Below are 19,759 nucleotides of genomic sequence, written 5' to 3' on the forward strand. Positions count from 1 at the left end.
CGATTACTCCACCGACAAGAGCGCAGCTCTTAAATAATGAGAGAGAAATTCCCTCGTTGAACAATGTACTATTTTACTCCTAGAGGAGCTAAAATGGCCACATCGAAGCAATTCATCTAAGAAAGCAATATTGTAATTTGACATTTGCACATATAAAAGTAAGTGCGCAATGCAAACAAATGTCAAATAGCAAAATTGCTTTCTTAGACGAATTGCTTCGATGTGGCCATTTAACCCCCAGCTCTTAAATAATGAGAGAGAAATTTCCCTCGTTGAACAATGTACTATTCTTCTTATCGTGTCGATGGCAAACTAAATAGTATCAGACCAAAACTTGGCAACAAGTATGGCGCTATCTGCAGAGCTCATCAGATCCTCCTGCGTGCAGTTGTTCGGGCACGCAGGACACGATGTAAGATGTTCCATCGTTTGGGGAACAGTGCCGCACTTGCACTTTAAGTCCGAGCCATCCGAGGACCACTTGAACAAATTGTCCTTACTTCGGCCCACCGGAGTCCGAAGTCTATTTAGAGACTTCCAGGTAAGCCAAGGCAAATCAAGACCTGGCGGAAGTCTCTCGGACGGCGAAATAAATGGTTTTGGGAGGTGTACCCGTTCCTGCCAGATCCTGCATCTTTCCTTAGAGCGGTCATCATCATGTAGAGGCGACGCACTTGGCGAAACTTTTGCGTCATTTCAGCCCAATGTACAGTCGTGAGCAATATCATATACCCACTTTACAACCCTGGCGCACTAACATATTTGATATTTAATGTGACTTACGGGTTAATTTGTCAAAAAAGTTAATGTGACATGGTATCAAAATGTATACATATTAGTACTCGGGACCGTACTGTTTCACTCCCTGTTCAATACAGAAGTTATGCATGATATTATGTTCCATTATATTATTATATACAGCCTCCGTGGTCTAGTGGTTAGAGCGTTAGACTCACGATCTGGAGGTCCGGGTTCGATTCCCGATGGGGACATTGTCGAAATCACTTTGTGAGTCTGTCCTTTGTTTGGTAAGGACTTTTCAGGCTTGAATCACCTGATTGTCCGAAAAAGTAAGATGATTCCGTGCTTCGGAGGGTACGTTAAGCCGTTGGTCCCGGCTATTAGCCGTAAAAACACCTCCACCAACCCGCAGTGGAGCAGCGTGGTGGAGTATGCTACATACCCCCTCCGGTTGATCGAGGGGAGGCCTGTGCCCAGCAGTGGGACGTATATAGACAGTTTTTGTTATATTATTATAATACTTATTCATTTTAACAATTATTCCTTTATGATAACCAACAATATTATTTCAGCTTCCAAAATTGTTTTTTTATCATTTTTGTGTTACAAATAAGTAACAGTTAATAGTTAATACTTCAGACATTATTTATATTAGAGCTTAAATAACAGACAAGTATTATGTGTTGTTTGTGGGGCAAATTGGGCGTGAAGGGAGATTTAGGGTTCCGTAACAAATTATGTAACACACGGACAGATTTTTCAGCGCTTATTCAGTGTCCCTCATTCAGCGCTTATCGCTATGGACCCGCTGGGGTCAATTAATTCTTTCAAATATTCTTCCTCTCAGACGACGCCCTGAGCCGAGGTACGCGCCTAACTGGGCACCCTCAGGCCTGTTGTCTAAAATATTGTACCGGGTGAGAGCCTTCAGCTCTCCCCATTTGTCCGGTCAAGTAGTTAATGCCATCTGCGGCAGATCTACAATAAGTCACTTCAAAAAAACATGATATCTTTAAACAGCTGTTGATTTGAAACCAACCTTTAACAAGTTAAAAATAAGCTACGGACCCATCGTTTGCAACGCAAAGTTCGCCCTTCCCTAAGGGTAGTTAATCTCTATACATTGTAAACGTATTGTTGATACATTTACAACAATGGTTTGGCTTTTTAACATTGTGGTCTGAATTATGGGAGGTCTATTTTTATTCTTTTTTGTTCCCTAAGATTTGCAATTTTTTGGGTTACGCCCTTTTTTGTCGGGTTTCCATTGAGAGTGATTGAAATTTTGGATTGTTCGATATTGTAAATTTAAATTTGGAAAACATAAATAAAAAAGTTTTCATCTCGAGCTCCTCCGTGCTTCGGAAGGCACCTTAATCCGTTGGTCCCGGCTGCATTAGCAGTCGTTAATAACCATCAATCCGCACTGGGCCCGCGTGATGGTTTAAGGCCCGATCTCCCTATCCATGCATAGGGAAGGCCTGTGCCCCAGCAGTGGGGACGTTAATGGGCTGATGATGATGATGAAATCCTCTGCTGGACATGTGCGAATTATGCGATGGATGATAGAGCAAGGAACATAATATTATTTTCAACTATTATATAAAGCCTTAAAACGCTTGCGAGCAAGCGTTATCCTGTTTGTCACAGGGTCCGTTTACCTAACTTGAAGATTTAACAGGTCAAGTTTTTTAAAAGAAGCGTCTGCCTCTCTCAAAAAGAAAAGGAAAGAAAAGGAAAGTTTAGGTCACATACCTTCGAAAAGCATTTCTCGGGAATGTGGGTTTCCTCACGATGTTTTCCTTCACCGCTGAGCACGTGATAATCATTTATGATCAAAACCAAATTCTAAAAAAAAATATCTTTGGTGGGCATTAACCTGTGCTGGGATTCCAACCTGCGACATCACGGTGAGAGTCAAACGTTCTTCCAGCTGGTCTGCCACGGCTGATCATCATCATCTTATTTATTCTCTTATTAACGTCCCCACTGCTGGGGCACGGGCCTTCCCTATGGATGAATAGGGAGATCGGGCCTTAAACCACCTCGCGGGCCCAGTGCGGATTGGTGGTTATTAACGACTGCTAATGCAGCCGGGACCGACGGCTTAACGCGCCTTCCGAAGCACGGAGGAGCTCGAGATGAAAACTTTTTATTTGATGGGTTACCAAACCCATCCTATGACCGGCCTTTGCGAAAGTTGCTTAACTTCAACAAACGCAGACCGAGCGCGTTTACCGCTGCGCCACCGAGCTCTTTAGCTCCGGCTGATAGCAGTATTTACATGTTAATGCAATTAAAAATTGTATGTGTTGTTGCAGTAAGGCCGGCGCAAGCGCACACACAAGTGTTTCCTCTGCCAGGAGGGTTCCCGTGGGCGCATAGTTCCAGAGGTTAGTATCCCATACGCTCACGACTATATCCCGATTGGGGTAGTCACAGGTACAGCCATCGCAAGATGAACTAAGTACCTACACACCGAGCTTTCTGTTAGACCAACGTGATAGGTGGCGAGCTGTATCGCCGTCTATAATGGTCGACCCAACTGTGGTAACGAAAAATACAATAAAATTGATTAAGTAAAATAAAGAATTGTATTGTATGGTACAGGTAAACCTCGCCGCGGAATGATGCGCCGAGCAGTCTTCTCAGACCTCCAACGGAAGGGGCTTGAGAAAAGGTTCCAGGTACAGAAGTACATTTCCAAGCCGGACCGGAAGAAGCTGGCTGAGAAACTCGGCTTGAAAGATAGTCAGGTGGGTGCTTGAAAAGATAAATTATAAGAAACCCCGCTTGGGCGCCAATAGTTGGTTACTGGCGCCCGAAATGGGACTTAAAAAAATTTGTTAGCAGAGCGTTTATTTTAATATTTTAGTAATAAACAATGATCGTAGATGAGCAATTCTTGGAGAGATTAGTAATTGTAGAAAACCGGTGCCAAAAACCCACCTTCAAAGATTGTAGGTTAGGTTAGGTTGGTTATATATTCTACAAACTTACACAAAGCAATATAAACAGCCTTTTTCCCACGTAACTATAATACCTATAATAACTGCTGGATGTAGTTGTTTGCCTATTATAATGGCATTAGTTACTTGGCCGGTCAAACGAAGAGCGCTAAGGAGACTAGTAAAAGGCAGCTCTCGGAGTTAGAGTTAGCACTAAAAAAGTATTCGTTATGGCGCCAATTCATTTTAAAAAGTTTAAGTCACACATTTTATCAATCTACTTATATCGTTTAGTACGTTTTTATCTGCTATCGTTGTATGTGATATAATAGACCAATCAGCGTGAAATTTTAAGACGGAAGACATATTAAAGTATTAAAGTATATAACTGTTTGGATGTATAGTTATTTTAGTGTAGCTACATTATATACTAAAGCAAACTAAACAAAGTGGCTTAAATCTATGCATAAATAAAATAAAACACACCTAAAAAATCACAACATGCACCTTACCTACTAAAACCGAGCTAAACCCCGAAAATCTAACCTAAACTTCACACCGAAATTCCGACACAGCAAATAACCAACCATTTAAGATCCCCCTGTAGGCTGAATACAGAGTGTTACAAAAAATACAACCCCTGAGGGTTTACAGAGGGAGGGCCTGTCAAAGGCAGACTGAGGGGAGAGCCGTTGCCGCCCCTACAGCCTTAAAACAATTATATCCGATATTTGAATTTTGAGAGAAAAGAGTTCGATTAATTTATACTGGCTGTTTGGGTGTTGCCGTTGCCCTTTTTGCACCTCGCGTGTGTTTTTAATCTGTGGTAGGGTTATTGTTTTTTACAAGGTATTTTTCAGGGACGCGTTTTGGGTGTGCTATATAATTATAAATTGCTAAGGCTTTTTGGCATTAAGTTAGTCTGAAAACATTCGCGATAGTGTTATTATATCGGAATATTCAATAAACAAAGTGCATCTACCTATTTTTGCTTCGTGCCTACAAGCCGCTTCATAACTCGAAAGTTTATGCGGACTTTTGAGTTATTCGTTTAGGGTTCGAAGTAGGAGTCTGCTCCGAGGGTGGGGGCTTAGGTTTCATCATCATCACCTTTCATCATTTCATTAATCATCAAGAAAAAAATACGTAAGACATGGCTGTATGGGCATAGTTCCCTTTGCCTTACCCTTCGGGGAAAACCAAAACAAAAAAAAAATTGCTAAAGAGCAAATAAAAAACACAGATCGCATTCAGCTCCTTATCTTTCCGGGAATGTCCTAAATACCGACAGAGGGATTGTGTCCTTTTTCATATGATAGACAAAAGTGATTGCAATTTGTCTTTTGATTACATCATCGTTTTGATGACATCGTCTTATAGGAAACATCACGAAAGCGCCTTTTTAAAAATAAATCCCATTCGGAAGTGATTCATATTAACAAAACCTCGCAAATAGGCAAGGTTTCAATTCGGATAAAAAAAGTTGTCTGAATTTTTCCTTGATGGAAATTATTAATTTAACGAAATAGGTTTAGTTGAAGTTGATTTTTCAAAATGGCGCTTAAATGTAGTTTTCACTATCTGCAGGTGGCAATACACCTCGCCCTATTACGAATAACGGGTGGGATTATTATAAAGACTCAATTTTTTCATAATCAATAATAAATTCTGCCATTTCCAAAAATCTTAATGTAATAAGAAAGCTCCTTTAAAACAATCACTATCTATTCCAGATACTTTTTTAAACCGAGTTGTCAGAAAATAATTCAATTTAGCGGGAAAATTCCGGAAATAATCAGTTACCGCGGACCGCTTTGTTTTTTAAATTGAGAAGCAAAAGCATTCAACTTTACAGCCTTGTTTTCGAAAACGAATTATATTTTTATTGTGGTGTCATTCAAACTTATAAGTAGGTTTTTTTTATAAAAAAATGTGTTGAGTATTCTGCTTCTTTGCAGTGTTTTTCTGGTCGAGAAGTCAATATCTAATAACTAACAGGCATTAATAATATTCTATTTAAACTCATTATACCTTCACAATCCCTAAAGAAAGAAAGACACATTTATTAGTAGGTCAGGCAACCCCGGACATAATATAACATAATTTCACAAATATATCCCAATGGGGTAGTCAGAGGCACTTACCTACATCCATCGCAAGACGAACTCAGTACCCACGCCTCACCAAGCTTTCTGTTAGACCTACGTGTTAGGTGAGCCGTATCGCCGTCTATAATGGTCGAGATAACTGTGTTAGTGAAAACTGCACTTGAGATAAACATAAACATAACACTGCTGGGCTCAGGCCTCCCCTCAATCAAACGAAGGGGGTATGGAGCATACTTCACCACGCTGCTCCAATGCGGGCTGGTGGAGGTGTTTTAAAGGCTAATAGCCGGGACCAACGGCTTAACGTGCCCTCCGAAGCTCGTAATCTACTTATTATTTCAGACAATCAGGTGATTCAAGCCTATAAAGTCCTTACCAAACAAAGGACAGTCTCAAAAGTGATTTCGACAATGTCCCCATCGGAAATCGAACGCGGACTTCCAGATCGTGAGCCTAACACTCTAACCACTAGACCACAGAGGCTGTTAACTGCACTTCAGATACTTAAGTAAATTAATAACCCTTGATGCAAAAAAAAGTAGAACAGTATAAAATAAACAAAATCCTTGTATCACAATAAAATACCATAACACTGCAATCGACAAAAACATAAACTTATATTTCGACACGAACGTTTGAAATTGGCCGTAAGAGCTATAAGGCAGTCTTTCCAAGTCAATAAAATCGTAGCGCCCTAAACGATGAGCTATAAAAACGGTAAGATGGTATCGCTGTAAATATTGCCTGGGTTCCGTACAGCAATAGACAAAAACATAAACTTATATATTGCCGTGGGTGAAATAAAACGTATCTAAAGTTTTCCAGTAAAGAAACGTAACCACAACATAGCATCGCATCGCGCCTGTATTCCCAAAGGGGTAGATAGAGATAAATAGTACAGTCATGAGCAATATAATGTACCCACTATAGGGACTCTGTCGCAATAACATATTTGACATTTAGTGAGACTTACAGTTCAATTTGTCAAAAAAGTTAATGTGACATGGTACCAAAGTGTATACATATTAATGCTCGTGACCGTACACCCACTCATCGCTATGTTTAAGTTTCATGTAATCAGGGGCGAGCCTATTGCCGTGGGTAGAAACCCTGGAAACCACGTGATTTCAAATTATATAAAAAAAAAAAATAATAATTCTATGGATGTGCTTTACATCTCTGCCTACCCCTTCGGGAATTCAGGCGTGATCTTCTTTTATTATGTGGGTTGTGAGGCGGTGTACCAACCTCATCAACCCTGGTGTCAGAGTTACTATTGAGCCGCCAAAGGCCCCTGACATGGCTCATGTATCGACTACTTTCAGTAAGTAGTAACCGGGATCAACGGCTTAACGTGCCTTCCGAAGCACGGATCATCTTACTTTCGGACAATCAGGTGGCCTGTAATGTCCTAACCAAACTAGGGACCACAAAGTAATTTTTGTGATATGTCCCCACAGGGAATCGAACCTAGGACCTCCGGATCGTGAGACCAACGCTCAACCACTGGTCCACGAAGGTTGTGATGATGTCAGGTTATTTCTGTCATATCAGTTACTAAATCAACCCCTATAAACGCAATTCACAGTCACAACATACAAGAATCGTCGCATAACAGGATCAATAGTCAAATCCACGGACTTCAAACCCTCTTGCAACTGGACGGAACCCCAGAGCACCCATAGCCATATGAAATAATACTTCAGTACAACGTCTTGAGACAAGGGCGTGAGACAGACATACACTTTTAACACGAGTTAGAGGGAGAAAACCATACTCCGCCGTTACGTCTTAAAATGGCTTTCTATTGGCGGATTTGTATCGAATAAAAGTTTAGCGTCGCTCCGCTATTGGTCCGCGTTTTTACTTTTTTATTTGCGATTCGTTTTTTACGATATTTCTGGATTTTATGGACACTTGTAAGCAGGTTTTCGCTCCGGTTATTTAGTTGCGTTTTGTTGTGGCCCATTTTGCTTTGTTATTTGATATTTGATGTTCGGATACGCGCACGTGAGTTTATATTTGGGACATTGGCAATTTTAGCTTTGTATTTTTATCAGATATAGTTAAGTACTTACGTTAGTTTATTTAGGATTACCCTCAATCCACTAGAGGGACATGTAACATAATGTATGAAGATAACATAACTGTTATGTAGGTCATAGTATAAGAAGACCAGATATGCTCAAAACTGACAGCTAGCATCTCAATTTGAAGGTTAGCCCAGCTCACGTCATCCCACCATGCATTGCCATTTCGTAAAAAATAAATAAATACTAAAAATACTATACCGATTACTCTAGCCATAGAGGCGGCCGATCAGCTCGCGACACCAAACACGTCAGCACCCCGATAAACAGTTCATCGCGTTAAATAATATCGATGATGGTGTAGGGAGCGGTGGTAATTGTAATAAAACCCCACACAAACAATTGAATGAACTGTATTACTTAGGATATTAATTAAATTACAAGATCCAAACATTGAGACGCGTTGGCTTGCTCGCGCTAGAGATGTGACTGACCATAAATGGTAGACTATTAGGTATGTCCCATACAGATGGATTGAAAGTCGCCACGTTGTTAAAAGTACCATCACTCCTGTGTCCCAGAAGGTAGACATAGGTATTTTGTTCAGTCATGAGCAATATCATGTACCCACTTTAGAACCCTGTCGCACTATCATATTTGACATTTAATGAGACTTACGGTTTAATTTGTCAAAAACGGCCTCTGTGGTCTTGTGGTTGAGCGTTGGGCTCACGATCCGGAGGCCCCAAGTTCGAATCCCGGTGGGGACATTTCACAAAAATCACCTGGTTATCCCTCGTTTGGTTAGGACATTACAGGCCGATCACGTGATTGTCCAAAAAGTAAAATGATCCGTGCTTCGGAAGGCACGTTAAGCCGTTGATCCCGGTCAGTACTTACTGATGTAAGTAAGTAGTCGTTACATGAGCCATGTCAGGGGCCTTTGGCGACTCAATAATAACCCTGACACCAGGGTTGATGAGGCTGGTATTCTACCTCACAACCCACACGATAAGAAGAAGAAGTTTGTCAAAAAATTTAATGTGACATGGTATCAAAGTGGTCTCGGCTGCATTAGCAGTCATTAATAACCATCAATCCGCACTGGGCCCGCGTGATGGTTTAAGGCCCGATCTCCCTATCCATCCATAGGGAAGGCCCGTGCCCCAGCAGTGGGGACGTTAATGGGCTGATGATGAATGATCATGGTATATCAAAGTGTATACATATTAGTGCTCGTGACCGTACATAAATACACTCCCTCCTCGCCAGCTACGTAAGTTCTGAGTTAAAACATCCTCATATTATATGCTTATCACAGTTCCAAAACAGATAATGCATTCAGCAAAATAATAGATGGTTGAGATCAAAAGGAGTACAATCAAATTTGGCCATTATGTTAACAATTAATTAAGTCAAACAATGGGATTAGATAACTGTGGAGAGGAAGGGGGAGTTGAACTGAAGGGGTGGGGTGAAGGAATTACGTTTAGACTGTATTTTTTTTTTTCGAAATCTTACTTTGGCACGTGAACATGAACTTCAAAGCTGTTGTCTTTGGTCCCGGTTACTACTTACTGATGTAAGTAAGTAGTCGTTACATGAGCCATTTCAGGGGCCTTTGGCGGCTCAGTAACCCTGACACCAGGGTTGATGGGGTTGGTAATTCACCTCACAACCCACACGATAGAAAACTCCAAAGAAGAAAGGACCAAGAAGAGCTTACATGGAACAGAATAAAGAGAAGCCGAACCTCGTGTCTTGTAAAGAAGTCAAAAAATTGTCGGAAAATGCTACACCGACAAGAGCGTGGCTCTTAAATTAATGATAGATAACGGCGAGCAGAGCTATAAGTTTTCGGAGGACTTCTTGCATTCAATTTTGATATAAATGCTAAGATAGATACGATGAACCTTATAGTAACGTAACAAGTTTTGTGCTCATAAGACGCGTATAAAACTAACTAACACACACCCACACACACACACTCACTTCTTACATACATTTACAAAATACGTTCGAGAAATGCAATAAATATCACAGCTCACTAAACTGGCGCCCATAAATGTGGCCCCATTTTGGGCGCCACTTTAATAATTTCAAAATGTTATTTTTACTCATTTATTTATTAAGCTTAAACGAGATATTAATATTCTTATAATAATATGACCATCAAACGACTAGGTACAAATACTAAAATCAAACATCTCGTTTTACGTGTAACCCAAATAAAACTAATAAGTAAGTACCTACGTATAGCGAATTAATTCAATTGTGCCCGGGTGGGACTGATAACTCTCTAATGATAGCTTCATCCGGATCTCTTTTACGGAACATAGGTGGTTTTTTTTTTTTTTTTTTTTTTTTTTTTTTTTTTTTTTTTTTTTTTTTTTGACGTGACTTATTGTAGATTTGCCGCAGATGGCATTAACTACTTGGCCGGACAAATGGGGAGCGCTGAAGGCTCTCACCCGGTACAACGTTTAAGACAACAGGCCTGAGGGTGCCCAGTTGGGCGCGAACCTCGGCTCAGGGCGTCGTCTGAGAGGAAAAATATTTGAAAGAATTAATCGACCCTAGTGGGTCGATAGCGATAAGCGCTGAATGAGGGAAATCGTCGACCACGCCGGCGGGGTCGGTATCGGGGTCCTGAAGTGTTTGGTGTCGCGAGCTGATTGGCTGCCTCTATGGCTAGGGTAATCGGGTCGTCGGGATCGTATATTACGTCCTTCGGACGCCGATACTTTTCAGTACCGTCCCTAAGCGGGATGTAATCGGAAGCCGCAACTACCAGGGGATTCGGGTGGTGCGGAGCAGAATCGAAAAAACGTTTGGAAGCTAATTTGAGCCATTGGGCAATGGTTGGCAGACCTAGGTCAATGTGCAGATTTTCATTGCGAAGGAACCACGGAGCTCCCGTGGCTTTCCGCATGAAACGATTTTGTATTACCTGTAGACGGTGGATTTGAGAGGGACTCGCATGAGCGAAAACTACCCCTGCATAGGTCATGATCGGACGGATGCAAGTCGTGTAGATTTTCACCTTATTCCTAAGGGACAATTTACTTCGCTTGTTAAGGAGACAATGAAGACGGCCCATTACAAACGCGGCGCGATCGCGCACACGTTTGATATGGGCCTTGAAAGTAAGACGTCTATCTAAGACTACGCCGAGATATTTGACTTGCTCCTCCCAAGGGATCGGCTTGCCAAACATCTTAATGATTTTAAGTTGACGGCGTGACCGTGGCGTGTTATAATAGCCCTTTGAAAAGTACACCGCTGCACTTTTCTCCGGGTTTACCTCGATTCTCCATTTGCGAAACCACTTGCCCAAGGCATTGGCCGCGCGTTGGAGGATTCCGGTCATCATAACTCGACCACGGCACGAAGAATAGATGGCTGTATCATCCGCAAATAAAGCTAATTCGGTATTAGGGGATTTGGGAATGTCACTAGTATACAATGAAAATAGTAAAGGGGAGAGAACGGAGCCTTGTGGGACTCCGGCATGTATAGGGTGCGGTGACGAGAGCGTCCCTTCCACGCGGTAGCGAAAGGTTCGATTTGAGAGGAAGTCTCGTATGATGTGCACGAGACGGTCTGGCACTCCCAGTGAATAAAGCTTGTAGATCAAGCCGTTGTGCCAGACTTTGTCGAACGCTTTCGCCACATCGAAGAAGAGCGGAAACATAGGTGGGGTAGAGTATCTATATTCTAACAATTATTATTATACTCATACTGTTATATTTCAGTAGGAGATCAAATCGTGAACGAGCTTTATTTCCCATTAAACTGTTTCAAATACACAGTTTTTATTTTATTAATATTCTATTGCACTTAATTATTATATACGTCTATCTGCCGTCTTCGTGGTGAATATATAATATTTCTATATCGTAACCATTGACAGAAATTTCTTTAAAAAAAAACTGGACTTTTTTTCCAACAGGAGTCCCGTGTTGGGCGCCAACGAAATATACGAAATTTTAAAAACAAAAAGTAAAACGTCCCATTTCTTGGCAGAGACTTCTTTGTATCTATGTTCAGTTAAATATCGAAATCAAATCTCTTTACATTTTCTGTATCGCCATAAAATCCAATTAAAAGCAAACCTCTTTCAAAAATCGAACGCTACATAAAGGCGACTGCACACCGCCCGTCCCGGAGTCCGTATCCGTAATCTTGGTGCGGCGTGCATTTGACGTTAAATAATTGTAGGGTGCCGCTGAGGCGCATAGAATGGGTAGAGGCGAACTCATTTTATTTTTAATACAAAAACGTTTGGTTTCCAGTTGTTCACATTGTGAGAGTTTTGTTCATATGTTTTGTGTAGTATAGTGTGTGTGTGGTTATATATAGTGAGGTTGGGTGAGTTCTATTTTAATTCACCCGACGATCTCTGTAGCGTAATAACTGGACTATTTGATTAATTGACAAAAATACGCACTACATTTATAAGGTCTAAATAATATTAGTTGAGGAGCTCGGTGGCGCAGCGGTAAACGCGCTCGGTCTGCGATTGTTGAAGTTAAGCTACTTTCGCAAAGGGCGGCCATAGGATGGGTGACCACAAAAAAAAGTTTTCATCTCGAGCTCCTCCGTGCATTCGGCACGCATTTTTAAATATATGCCAAAAAAAACATCAATCATCACATGATTAATAGACAGCCTCTTTGTGAGTTTCCTTAAGTACGACTGACAGCTATAAAAACAAAATCAATTAAAACTTGTTTAAAAAAACAGTCTGGAGCATAGAGTTTGGTTTTTTTAGTCACCCAAATAGATAAACCACTAATATTGCTGAACCTAAACTGTATTTTTTATTTAATTTCAAATGTCACTTCTGTCTTTTAATAGCTCTATATAAAGGGGAGGGTAGTTGAAATTTATTTAATGACGCCCAGAGACGGAGCGACTTCCGTTTTTAAACCGATTTGGATTTCTCCAATGGTATTACGGATTTGTTCGTTTTGAGGAATGTCGCGCCTGTAGATAAATACATAGATAAAGTATTTATTTAACATAAGGTCACGACTTTATTCCAATTGTGGTAGTCAATAATAAAAATAATTTAAAAAACACAAAGAATACATTAATTTTGCGACGGAAAATTCCACTTGATATTAACTCAGAATCATAGCCTGAATCATCCCCCTCAGTATTCGTTATAATGTCACTAACACCATATAACGGCTTCCGTGGTCCAGTGGTTGAGCGTTGGGCTCAGATCCGGAGGTCCTGGGTTCGATTCCCAGTTGGGACATATCACAAGAAAAAATACTTTGTGGTCCCTAGTTTGGTTAGGACATGACAGGCTGATCACCTAATTATCCAAAAAGTAAGATGATCCGTGCTTCGGAAGGCACGTTAAGCCGTTGGTCCCGGTTACTACTTACTGATGTAAGTAAGTAGTCGTTACATGAGCCATGTCAGGGGCCTTTGGCGGCTCAATAGTAACCCTGACACCAGGGTTGATGAGGTTGGTAATCCACCTCATTCATCTTTAGGACTCTGTCGCACTAACATATTTGACATTTAGTGAGACTTACAGTTCAATTTGTCAAAAAAGTTAATGTGACATGGTACCAAGTGTATACATATTAATGCTCGTGACCGTACCGCCGTCCCAAAATAGGCCCTAGCTCAGCATTTGCTGCGGAAACTCGGAACGAGTTTCAGCGCTGTTATTCTGCTGGTACACTACTATTAGTGTATCTAATACTACAAAAAACATAAACTGCCTATATACGTCCCACTGCTGGGCACAGGCCTCCCCTCAATCAACCGGAGGGGGTATGGAGCATACTCCACCACGATGCTCCAATGCGGGTTGGTGGAGGTGTTTATACGGCTAATAGCCGGGACCAACGGCTTAACGTGCCCTCCGAAGCACGGAATTATCTTACATTTTCGGACAATCAGGTGATTCAAGCCTGAAAAGTCCTTACCAAACAAAGGACAGTCTCACAAAGTGATTTCGACTATGTCCCCATCGGAAATCGAACCCGGACCTCCAGATCGTGAGCCTAACGCTCTAACCACTAGACCACGGAGGCTGTACACTACTACTATCTGTCTTTATATATTATTCGGAACTCAACATATTTATATCGTCCACAATGGGAGGGATTCGTTAAAATTCAAATGTATGGAATTCGAAGCCGCCTCCATTTTGTTCCGACTAGAGAGAGGCATGGAGTTGACGGGCTAAATAACATATTTGAATAGTATTTAAAACGTGTTAAATACTTCTTTCACTTGTCCGGCCAAGTAGTGAATGCCATCTGACAAAAAAAAATGTTTATCTGCTGAATCGGGAGAAAAAACACAGTTGAGATGATTTTAGTGCTTCTGAACGCACGTAAAGCTGTTGCTCCCGGTTATTACTTACTGATGTAAGTATGTAGTCGTTACATGAGTCATATCAGGGGCCTATGGCGGCTCAGTAATAACCTTGACACCAGGATTGATGGGATTGGTAATCCACTTCACAATCCACACGGTAGAAGAAGGATTATAAATTAATTTCGAATTATTGTCGTTACTGTTTTGTTATTTAATTGCAATAATCTCGCGTATTGGTCGCCATGTCTGCCGGCGTCCAATGAATCTGATTTTCGGACGAAACGGTTCCGAATTTGAAATATTCATATTTGGAATGAATATTCAAACGGCCCCTGTTTACATTCACGGCGTTCCAATTCCAAATATTTGCATTTATTTATTTTGAATTCTGAACTTTTTTTGGCGCGCCAAGTTGACTTTAGGTTTTAGGGTACCGCGAGTTATTTTCTTTTGTTACAATATCTAAAATACAATATTAATTCAATACAATGGTTCAATTCAATACAATTTAGTCGTTACATGAGCCATGTCAAGGGCCTTTGGCGGCTCAAGGTTGGTAATCTACCTCACACACAACCCAGACGATAAGAAGAAGACATTATATACGTCCCACTGCTGGGCACAAGCGTCTCCTTAATCAACCAAAGGGGTATGAAGCATACTCCACCACGCTGCTCCACTGCGGGTTGGTGGAGGTGTTTTTACGGCTAATAGCCGGGACCAACGGCTTGTTGTACCCGAAAGGGTCTGTGATGTGAGACTCAAATGTAACTGACCAACTTGTACACCATCATAGTAGTATATTTATCTATCTTTAAATAATATGCGGAACCATTGATCGTGAACCGGATTACAGACTTGGCATTTAAAAATTGATTGACAGGGCTGCCATTATTAGCATACGCATCCCGACATGTCAAATGAAAAATGTTTGCAATTCAAATACTGTGGTTTTTAGAGTTGCATTCAAATATTATTTGTTCTTTAACCCTTCAATTTGTATAGTCAAATTAAATAGGTTTGTAATAGCAATATCATATCACTATTATAGTAATTGTAATAAATATGTTATATTTCTTTTTATTTAATTTATTTTTGCCGAACGGAGGTTGCAATGTAAACAACCTTTTTTAAGGTTTTATATTTATATTCGAATTTGACATTTAAACACAGTGGGTCGATGGAGATTTCTATGAGACAAACAGGCATAGATATACTTAGAGTATAATAATTATTGAAAAATGCTGCACCGACAAGAGCGTGGCTCTTAAATTGATGATGATGATAATAATTATTAATATTACGTCATCATACAAGCTAAGCAGCATTTTCTTTCAAACTACTTACATTAAAACTCGTTTTTCTTGAAATAACTCTTTGTGTTTATATTTTTTTTTGTGAAAAATTAAGTATACTGTATTATGTGTACATTATAGAGGTACTTCTTGTATATTAACAACAAAATCGTACATAAAATATTTAATTAAGTACGGTATAAAAAAACCATAAAAGTCAGTCTTAAGATTAATAACGTAAATTTTACGTTTACGCGCCAACTCGATGCGACTTGTTCCCCTCGCATTGCGCTAGGAAATCTCTTCATCCCGTAGAAATTGTAATAAAAGTGAATATGTCAAAAAGTAATTAATTCTGAGCGGTCGCACCCCTGTCTATTGATAGGGTTGGGATGGTGTCGATAAAATATCATGTCGATGTTACTTGAATTATACACTTCTCATAAAAAGAAACACCTTGTGAGTTTATGTTTCGGTTTATCAGAAACGTGTTAAATACAAGTAAGAGGGATAAAAAATAAATTACATCTAACAGTGGGTCTTTAATTCATAGAATCTAATGTTTCAAATTCAAATATGAATTAATAGATATATATAGATATTTTGGAGGAGGTGTTTTATTTATAAGATGTGTTTGTTTTGTTTTTAATTGTTTGAATATGAATTTAATTAAATTCGTGTTTTGTTGAACATAAATTCGGAAACGTTTTAATTATTTTTATAAAAAGTTTATTTGTCGGGTAGATATGAAGTTAGTTTGTTAAATAAATATATAATTGGTTATGAAGTTTTCTAAGTTATACAGGAAAATAAAACTATTCCTTATATAGACAGAGAAAACTAAAAAAGTAACAGTAACTAGTAAATGTATAAGTGTCTCATAGTTTTTAAACATAATTATAATATAGTACTTACCAAATTACGAGTCTCCTAGACAAATTAGATAAATTCATCTTTTCTTAGTAGGTTTTCCCTTCAGGTTGCAGGTGAAGATGTTATTTCTGAAAACAAAACGAAAAGTTAATAATTCATAATAGGTGCCTAGAGATCGGAAGAAGCAGGATAAATCCTAGGGGAGACAAGGTCTCTCGTAATTTCATCGATAACTCCGCAACAAGCACATCACTAATCACCCTTAAAGATGGCGAAAGGGCGGCGCGTCAGCTGTGCCCGGCATATTGTCACCGACACACGACGACCGGACCTAATCGCTTCACTAGTGACATCTAGCGGCCGTGATATTAATGAAATTATAATTAAATTATGTATTTTTAATGGCTTTTGTATTTTAGTATTTTCTTCAATAACAACCCTGAGACCAGGGTTGATGAGTTTGGTAATCAACCTCACAAACCGCACGATAGAAGAAGAGTATTTTTCTCGGATTATCCACCAACCCACAGTAGTGAACAGCGTGGTGAAGTATGCTTCATATTCCTTCAGTTACTTAAGGGGATACCTGTGCCCACCAATAAAATACTCAAATACTCACTCTACAGACTGTAACAACATATTTTCATATTCAAGTTCTAAAAACCAATGGTTACTAGCATATCTCTCACATAGATGGTCTGTAATGTCAAAAGTTCTTAAACAGTCGTGAATATAAGTTCGGGGTTCGAATCAATGATGAATGTGGAGGAAGCAAGAGAAGTGTGTTAAGTTCGAAGCAAATGGAATTCCATAGTCTCTGCTTACCCTGGAGGGAAATTAGGCTTGCGTGTATATGAATCATTAACAAAAGTGTAACAATTGTATCCCAACAAAAATTTCCGTTACTACTTGTCAATAACACCTTTTTGACGAATCAATTACTAACAAAACGATTTCACGGTGAAAAAAGCAAAAAAATCCATATTTAAACATTTGACAAATGATAGTTCGAATTTTGAATCGAACGCGTGAACATCGATCATCAGCTGATTGGTTCCAGCCAATCGGCGGCGATTTGTTATTCGAATTTTGAGTTTTTATTTTTCTATCGTTCGTTCTATTGTTCTATGCCTGATTTTTTATAAAAATAAATCAAGAAAAGGGCTTGCTGGAGTCTGGTATTTACTTATTATACATGGTTTATTTTTGACATTATTACATCAGTAGCAATAATTTATTTTCTGTTGACTTGAGGCGCTTGAATAAAAACTATTTATTAACCGACTTCAAAATAGAAGGAGGTTATCAGTTTGACCCGTATATATGAAATATTGTTAATACTAATATCAAAATATGAAATATAATAAAATCATCGAAATAAAAAAAAACCAACGCTATTATTTTTCGCAAAATCACAACTAAATTCGATTCAATTCATTGCCAGTGGCAAAAAACAGCCATAATGACGTAACAACCCCAATAAAACTGGCGTGTCATTCCAAAATTATGACAAATAATGGATTTTATCACAAAAAAATTATAATAAAGGGAATTTTGTCCGATTCATCATTACCACCAGCCCACTGTGCGGGCGTGAGACGAACGCATCTGTCATCGATATATATTATTATAATAAAAATATTATTAAATTATATTTTTACCCCATTGCTTATAAAATAGTTGGTCTTCTCTGCATTTGTCTTCTTAAAGCTTAAGCTTATGGGTTAGGCAGAACAGCAAAGGTGCCAGCAGAAAACATCGTTAAGTATATATGTATTTTTAATTTGTATAACCAAAGAGATGTAACTGCAAGAAAAAGGTTCGAGAAAAAGAGGTTGCATGCATACTATCGTCTTCCGGCTTACTGTTACATTCACTTATCCATTTTAAAGGAGATCATCGGCTTTCCATACTTTGGCCGGCCCAAATTTGAAAGTGCCGGCCAGAGAAAAAGAAATATTTTTGGCTTTGACTTCTGGGCCGAAATCCGATGATCTCCATTAACAGCTTTCAATCATTCTTCCCTTTCCTTTTAGGCGGACAAGAAAATGACAGGTTTAACTTGAGTCTGTGTATACTTACTTGACTCCCGATAGTTAATAATAATATTATATTATTAGCAATTTCCATCAACTTCATTACAAACTAAAACCACAATATTGCAAAATACTTACAATAAATAGTAAAAAATACACACCATAGAACAAAAATAAAACATTGACTTTTTCTAAACCGAAACACGGGCAAAGGAACACTCGCATTCAGCCACGCCCCGCCATCAATATTTCTGTCAACAACACAATACCGAACGCTGCGAAACAGTCCGCTTTTGCAGCGCTGGCCGAAAATAAAGAAAAAATAACAATTCGATGAGTAAAAAAATAATAAAAAGAAAGTCAGTGGCGTTCGCGCCTTTTTTACTTTTTTTTGGATTAGGTTCCTAATAGTCACAGTTATTTAGTGATATTAAATGAAATACATAATTAACCCCCAAATGTTCTGCGTATAGCCACAGGCCAAACACTTAACACAATACAAATATAAGTACTTTATTGCACCAAAATAAAAGGAAAAGTACCATACAAAAAAAATATTTCTTATCGTGTGTCTCCCTTACTCGTTAACGGATAACGGATAAATAAAAGTAGATAAAAGCTTTATTGAGCACTATGGACGCAACAGATGGCCTTATTGCTCATGAAGCAATTCCTTCCAGGCAACCTTCGGATACAGGAAAGTTTGGTACAAATATAATAGTAGTAGGGTTAGCGCAACTGCCTATATGAAATACGCACATTAATCTAACCTGGCTGTTTTGTGGTGTTAGTGAATTAAAAATAATTAAAAAAAAAATGATGAATTTTGCAAGAGAAGTGTGTCAGGATCGAAGCAAATGGAATTCTATAATCTCTGCTTACCCCGGTGGGAAACAGGCGTGAGTTTATATATGTATGTATGTATGAATTTTGCGACGGAAAATTCCAATTGATATCAACTCAGAATCATGGCGTCAATCATCCCTCAAAGTTTTCGTTACGATGTCACTAACACCCTGTATCTAAATATATAAAAGGAGAAACTGACTGACTGACATATCAACGCACAGCATAAACGGCTAAACGTAGGCACTTGAAATTTGGAAGGGATGTAGCTTAGGTACCGTAGAGGTGCACTAAGAAAGGAATTCCCGGAATTCCTACGGAAACGGGAATTAGCGGGAAAATCCTTTTGTATGAAAATTTTGCTTCTATGCTGTTCTGGGAGCAAATAAAAAACATAGAACACGTTCAGCTGCTTGTCTTCCCGGGCATGTCGTAAAAACCGACAGAGGGATTGCGTCCTCTAACATGATGGACTAATGTTATGGGCGATAGGCTGATCCCTTATCACCATAAGGTTCATCATATCCATCTTAG

At 39.3% G+C, this 19,759-nt stretch overlaps 2 protein-coding genes and 1 long non-coding RNA gene across 9 annotated transcripts in view; 2 read left to right on the forward strand and 1 right to left on the reverse strand.

Annotated features, from left to right (window-relative positions):
* LOC126379251 (uncharacterized protein C1orf198 homolog) overlaps positions 1-19,759 on the reverse strand; it is a 272,783-nt gene that overhangs the window by 197,071 nt on the left and 55,953 nt on the right. The window contains exon 4 of one of the 7 annotated variants that reach the window (XM_050027947.1): positions 19,359-19,387. The exons of the other annotated variants lie outside the window; for them this stretch is intronic. The gene's annotated coding sequence lies outside the window, so the exon portion shown is untranslated. Of the gene's footprint in view, positions 1-19,358; positions 19,388-19,759 lie in introns of those variants that run through there. 7 annotated transcript variants of the gene reach the window in all.
* LOC126379311 (uncharacterized) overlaps positions 1-19,759 on the forward strand; it is a 178,610-nt gene that overhangs the window by 106,350 nt on the left and 52,501 nt on the right. The gene's annotated exons all lie outside the window — the stretch shown is intronic.
* Positions 1-19,759, forward strand: part of LOC126379217 (uncharacterized) — a 40,382-nt gene that overhangs the window by 18,972 nt on the left and 1,651 nt on the right. The window contains exons 3-4 of the mRNA XM_050027908.1: positions 3,063-3,134; positions 3,352-3,497. Of these exons, the coding sequence (XP_049883865.1) occupies positions 3,063-3,134; positions 3,352-3,497 (218 nt within the window). The remainder of the gene's footprint in view (positions 1-3,062; positions 3,135-3,351; positions 3,498-19,759) is intronic.

Source organism: Pectinophora gossypiella, chromosome 28 (genome assembly GCF_024362695.1).
Source record: "Pectinophora gossypiella chromosome 28, ilPecGoss1.1, whole genome shotgun sequence".
Classification (NCBI taxonomy): Eukaryota; Metazoa; Arthropoda; class Insecta; order Lepidoptera; family Gelechiidae; genus Pectinophora; species Pectinophora gossypiella.